Below are 6,580 nucleotides of genomic sequence, written 5' to 3' on the forward strand. Positions count from 1 at the left end.
TGGAGCCGGGACCTGCTCTCCTTTCTCCTTCGAGCAGAAGAGGAGCTAGCGTGGAGATTAGAAAAACCCCAAAAAACACACAAGGCTCGAGTTAATGTTTGAGAAGTTCGGGTGCGGGAGAGTCTGGTAGGATTCCTGTATTATGCCTATTTTTGATGGATTTCAGGCAGTCGTTCGGAATAACAACCTGCATCCATTACCTTGCGTGCACAAAGTGCTTTGGATGTCCTCCATAGGTAGCGGGATGACCCGCTTGAAATGTATCTCTGTGTATATATAGTCTAATAGCCTATATTTTTTTAAAATACATTTCCGTGTATTGGTATATAAAATTCGACAGGAGAAATTTAGGCAAAGTACTGTGAATTTTTACTAATAGATTGTTTTGCTCATTTGCTGGATGATCCGTGATAACTCCTCGTTTGTATTAAAACGTTGGGGGGGGGAAAGCACCCAAAGAGGTGGGATTTTTTTAATCTGATTAAAACACAATTTCCATAAAGAACTGATTCATATTTGGAATATACACCTAATTAACTAGTGATTTCAAGTCTCAGGGTAGACAGGGTCAGGCCTGGAACATTAATGGAAGCTCAGTGAGGAAAACCTAACATTTGAAGAACAGTATTTACTTCTGGTTCTGTTATTCAAATGAAATATAAACCTGTTGTGACTTGTGTGGCTCATTCCAGTGCCTTTCTTTCATCCTCAAACACTGGATGAAAAGGACAGAATTATAATAGATTTCCAATGCTGTTAATTACTGACTATACTTGAAGCTTTGCCTGCAATTTAAGTTGGATACATAAATTTTCTTTTTTTCAGTTCTTGACTATTTCTGGTAGTGATTCTGTTGGCATTGGTACGTGTAATTAATTCTCACACTGTGACCACAGTTTGCTATTTTCTTTGGGTTTGGTTAGTGTAACCTTAACATTTTGGTCAAGTCTTCCACCATAACATTCTCTCTGCATTTTCTTATGCCTAAAAGAAATATTTGATGGACCGAAGATGCTGCTCATACATGCCAACCTGAAGGGCTTCTTTGCAACTGATTGGAGTTTGGGTGTCTGTTTAGGTGTGTGCAAGCAAAATAATACATATATATAACATACTTATGAACATCTGTGCACTTCTTAACTTGTGTAATTTTTTTTTCAAGATATTCTTCCAGCAGATCACAGCACACACCTTATAGTCTTTAAAAGAAAGCAGCACAAAGTGCTTTCAAAGTAAAGATGAGGAGCTGAGAGATGTTTCTGTTATCTTAAAGCTATAAAGGTTTGTGTGAGAGGACAAGTACTTAGAACACTGATTTCTTTTAAGGCAAGTTGTGAATTGAGTCATGCCAGGGGAAGATAAATAGGATAAAGTGCTTCCTCACTGCAAGTGTCTTGGAGGCTAGGCACCTGTAAGAGTGGGAGAAGCTTTCCATTTTTTGTTTCTTAGAATCTACTCTGCAGCTGTCCTCAGGCACCCACATAAATCAATCCTGTTTACTGGATGAGTTCTACACCGTAAACTACTTTCATTTCAACACAGATTCCTACCTACTAAATTATATCCTGGGCATATGTCCTGGAAGGCTCTCTTAGCCATGAAATGGAAATTCTGTGGGCTTGTGAGAGTCCTTTCTCGTATTCTGCAGAGGAGTCAGTGAGCTGCCAGAAGGTGATTAATATGCATAAAGAAAAAGAGGTGAATATAAATACATGGTGGTGTTTTGCTGCAACTTCCCAGCATACTAAGTTCTCTGACACCTCAGAGTACTTTCTGTTCACCTAATTGCAGGTGGGCTGTAATATTGAAGCAAGCAGGCTAAGCATGTAAGAGCTTGAGAAGAATCTTCAAGAACTCTTCTGTGTAGTAAGTGCATAAAACTGCTCACACCAATTCTTGGGTTCTTTTATGCATCCTAGATCATAATCCTGGCTTCTTCACAGAAAGGACACAGTTACAGTGTGTATGTGTAGGAAAAAAATATTACGAATGTGCTTAGGGGAAGAGAAAACTAATATATTCTTCTCGATGTAGGACCTATGTTTTCAACTTATGACTGGGGATCTCAGGTGCTACCACAGTAAAAATAATAGAAATAAATGATTGTGTGGTATGAAAGTGATACTTAAGTTTGCTGTTACTCCATCCATGAAAAATGAGCTTTTATTCTAGTACATAAGTTGCTAATATATATGAAGTCATATTTGGAAATGTTTTAGATATTTACTGACATCAGTTGTGTCTGCCAACCTATGTAGCTAGATACTTAGCACCTGGAATCCAGAAGTCCTAGTAACGTTGTTTAACTTTTTGAACTTAGTTTCCAAAGTATCCAGTGTCTCTAATTAAAGGAATTTTCTACACACAAACACGTAATGATTTTTTTGTCTGAGATTCTCACACCTTTTCAAAGCTAGAAATAAGATTTACATGCATCAGCAGAAGGTAGAATCAACCATTTCTGGTCACATGGAGTCTCTGATTTGGGTTTTTCAAGGGTCATAGGCTATTGGATCTTACGAGTTGCTGGTGGGACTGCATTTCATCCCATTCTTTGGTAGAATTGAGGCTAAGAGAGAGCCCTAATATTTAGTCCCAAGAATTTTGTTTCAGCAGCTGTCCAAAGCAGCTTAATGGTTTGGAATGGTACAATAGCTATGTAAGTAAAATAGATCAGTAGGTAGAATCTATCCCATTATAGTCTATTTTATTTTATATGTTTTCAGAGTTGTTTCATGGAGCAAAGTTGCCAGTTTTCAGTATCTTTATTAGGTTGTCAACTTCCTTTCTTTTTCTCTTTTCTTAATTTATGTTTTATTTAAGGAACTTCTGAAGTAGCTGTTCTCTTCTAGTAGACCTAGTCATTATAATATCTATGTGATGTATGTATGTGATAAAAGAAGTTTCTTTGCTTATGCTTAGTTTTTTCTGTGAGATTATAGCTTTTTAAGAATTCCTGTCACCAACACGTGGGGTGACTTAAGTTTTCACAGACTGTAAAAAAAATAACTTGATATAGCATGATGGAGGAAATACTGAATCAGGAAACTGTCTTCCTTAGGTTCGTCCACCCAGCTCTCTTCTTTCTTGCACCTTTTTCTTTCATGTAAAATAAATAAGCTGTGAGCTGTGTTCTGTGAGCAGTAGCACTATTAAAGTCTGGTTTCCTACAGAGCTTTCCCTTTGTCCCCTAAATCCTGTCTACTGCAAAAACTCCAGCTCTCCCATGTCCCCGTGACACCAGCGTTTGGTAAGAGCAGAACTGAAACTAGCCAGCAACTATATAGGTGCTACCTGCCCAGTCAGTACGTGCCCAGCAATTACCCGATAGAGCAGAGACAGAAAGTACAAACCAAGTGTTTGTTGCCTTTTTCAGTAGGGCTACAACTTAAATACTGACTTAACTTAGGCTGTTACTTGTTTCAATTCACTTTGTTTCAGTTTTGCTATTCCAGGCTTTGTTTTACTGCCTCCTCTATTCTTTGACTCCTCTTTGTTTGCTGGTGTCATGGTTTAACCTCAAGGAGCAACGAAGTACCGTGCAGCTGCTTGCTCACTCCTTGCTCCCGAGTGGGCTGAGGTGGAGAATTAGAATAAAAAGTAAAACTTGTGGGTTGAGATAAGAACAGTTTAATGATTGAAACAATGTAAAATATAGTAATACTTGTAATGAAAAGGAGAGAGAGAGAGAGGAACAAAACTCAGGAGAAACAAGTGAGGCGCAATGCAGCTGCCCACCACCTGCTGACTGATGCCCAGCCTGTCCCAGAGCAGCAATGGGCAGATCCCAGCCAACTCCCTCCTCATTTATACACCGAACATGACATTTTATGGTGTAGAGTTATCCCTTTGACCAGTTCAGGTCAGCTGTCCTAGCTGTGCTTCTTCACAGCCTCTTGTGCTCCTGCTCACTGGCAGAGCATGGGACACTGAAAAGTCCTTGACTTAGAGTAAGCACCACTGAGCATCAACTGAAGCATCAATGTGTTATCAGCATTATTCACATACTAAATTCAAAACGCAGCACTGTACCAGTGACTAAGAAGAAAATGAACACTGTCCCAGATGAAACCAGGACAGCTGGGTTTTGTCATATTTTATGGGCTACTTGAGAAAGCTGCTGTTTTTAAGTCACTCATGTTCTCATTTTAACATTAGCTTGTCTGTTAGGTTTCTTTATAAATATAAGTAGTTACCTTTACTGAATGAGGTGAGAATAACTATAAATATTGAAATGTTTGGAGGAAAGGGATTACAAGAATGGCACAAAGAAAGTCCTAGTGCAGTGGAGTTAAGGAAAAATACTTTGAAAAGAGGAAACATGATGGTGATATCTAGTGCATCGTCAAGTAATGTTATGAGAGAAGTATCACAGAACATTCTGAGTTGAAAGGGACCCACAAGGATCACTGGGTCCAAATATTGAGTGAATGGCCTGTACATGGATCAAACCCATGACCTTGATATTATTAGCAGCATTCTCTAACCAACTGAGCTCATCTAAGGGTCAAGCAGTGAAACAATGGGCAAAATAGCAGAAAATTCGTTTTAGGAAAGTCCTAGACTGTTAGGAATATGAACCAATTATCTTATATATGTTCTATCTTTGAGTTTTATGATTAAAATCAGAAGAAATGTGAACTAAGGCAGCATTGCTGTCCTTTTCCTACTTAATTATCCAGAAGTTTCTGCCCAAAATATAAAAGTAATTTGGGCTACACAGTTATAGTGAAAACAAATAGAGGGAAGAGTGTGAAAAGATAAAAGAAAAAAATTGCCTTTGCAGCATGTGTTGATAATTCAAGGCAACACTGTTTTCTTCCTTTTTTTAATGTCAGAATTCCCTGGTATCAGCTACCCTTTTCCTATTGACCACGTAGGTCCTAGGCTTGAGAAGAGAGGCAGTTGTTGATGTGATGTAAGTGTGTAGCAGTATCTGTACTGAGAGAAGCCAAAACTCTTTTTAGCCTGGCTGTTCGCTCCCAAGAGTGATGAGCAGGGCAGGCAAAAAGAAGTGCCACACAGGCAGGTTTCAGCAGTAAAGGGTGAAGGACCTGTACCTTCCAAGCACTTAGTCTCCATAATTCCTTTGTGTCTTCTTGCAACCCTTGCCACTCCTCATTATTGTAATAAGGTCAGGATCCTGTTGCCTTGTTGGGTGTCAGACAAGGAGGGCAGAGCTCAGGGGAGAACCAAGCTGACAGGTCTTTAAAAAGAAAACTTCTTAGTATCATTTCTCATACAACTTTCAAGTACTGTAGAGAGAGGGGGGTAATTAGAAATATACAGTCAGCAAGGGCAGAAGAGGCTCTTTTGTGTACAAAAGAAAAACCAAACCTCATGAAGGTGTCTTTAGACTTAAACCCAAAGTTATCAAGGGCTGTATTTCAGAACTTGTTGCACAGTTCAGGGCTTTGAAAACTCTTTGGATGTAAAAAAGTGCAATAAACAGGAAAATAAGATATTGAAAACAAGTCACTAAGTAAATTGAATAGCAAATATTTTGTATCAAGACAAATTGTAACAAAGACCTCCCGTGGTCTACTTCTGGAACTGCGTATCCACTAAAGTGGCAACACAAAACAGCATGGAACTATACCATATATTACCCGATTGTTCCATTATGTACTCTAGAACTACTCAACTATTCTATTGAAATGAACCAGAGGCTATGCTGAGAATTTATTTGCTGAAACATGGTTTCCTGATACTGTAACTAGTTCTAATTTGTGTTTGTTTTTTGTTTTTCTTTTTCCTTTCACAATTGTTTTCATAGGAATTTTGGCTTCTTGGAGAAACAGTAGAAAATGCAAAACGAAATAATAAAGCCTGCTAAATACTTCTCGGAAGTGGAGAAGAGTGTGCTGCTTGCGTTAGTTGAAAAATACAAATATGTGCTTGAATGTAAAAAAAGTGATGCGAGAACTATTGCTCTGAAACAACGTACCTGGCAAGCGCTAGCTCATGAATATAATTCACAGCCCAGTGTATCACTGCGAGACTTCAAACAGTTAAAGAAATGCTGGGAAAATATCAAGGCACGGACAAAAAAGATAATGGCACATGAAAGGCGGGAGAAGGTAAAAAGAAGTATTAGTCCACTTATAAATACTCACATCGTAGGGAAAGAGAAGATTGCCAGCATAATGCCTGAGCAAATGTACTTTTTGCAGAGCCCACCAGAAGAAGATTCTGAATATCAGCCTGATGCTTCTAGTCAAGGTATAAATGTTACTGTAATGATGCAAGTAGTATTGTTTTGTATGTGATTTTGCCAGTGATTCTCTTTCAGCAGTCTAAATCTCTCTACCTAGCTGGGACTGCTGGTTATAGAAAAGTAATTTCATAGCTATGATATTACAAGACTTTGTGTATTACCCTAGGCCTCCGGGAGTTAAACTGAGGGTTTTCACAAATTTTTTTCATCAGTTTCTGACATATCTGCTGCTTTGTGGCAAGCATCACAGTAGCTATCATGCTGGCTTTCCAGAGAAGAGTCCCAAGGATATTCGTATTCTTTATAAAGTATAATTTTGCTGGTTAAAACAAACAAACAAACAAATCCACCAGCAGAAAATTG

General features: G+C 38.5%; 1 protein-coding gene across 1 annotated transcript in view; it reads left to right on the plus strand.

Annotated features, from left to right (window-relative positions):
- The first annotated feature begins 2 nt into the window (after positions 1 to 2).
- Positions 3 to 6,580, plus strand: part of MSANTD3 (Myb/SANT DNA binding domain containing 3) — a 21,066-nt gene continuing 14,488 nt past the window's right edge. The window contains exons 1-3 of the mRNA XM_017813163.1: positions 3 to 126; positions 992 to 1,078; positions 5,777 to 6,222. Of these exons, the coding sequence (XP_017668652.1) occupies positions 5,808 to 6,222 (415 nt within the window). The 5' untranslated portion in view covers positions 3 to 126; positions 992 to 1,078; positions 5,777 to 5,807. The remainder of the gene's footprint in view (positions 127 to 991; positions 1,079 to 5,776; positions 6,223 to 6,580) is intronic.

The sequence above is a fragment of the Lepidothrix coronata genome, unplaced genomic scaffold (assembly GCF_001604755.1).
Source record: "Lepidothrix coronata isolate B3197 unplaced genomic scaffold, Lepidothrix_coronata-1.0 Scaffold40, whole genome shotgun sequence".
NCBI classification, from domain to species: Eukaryota; Metazoa; Chordata; class Aves; order Passeriformes; family Pipridae; genus Lepidothrix; species Lepidothrix coronata.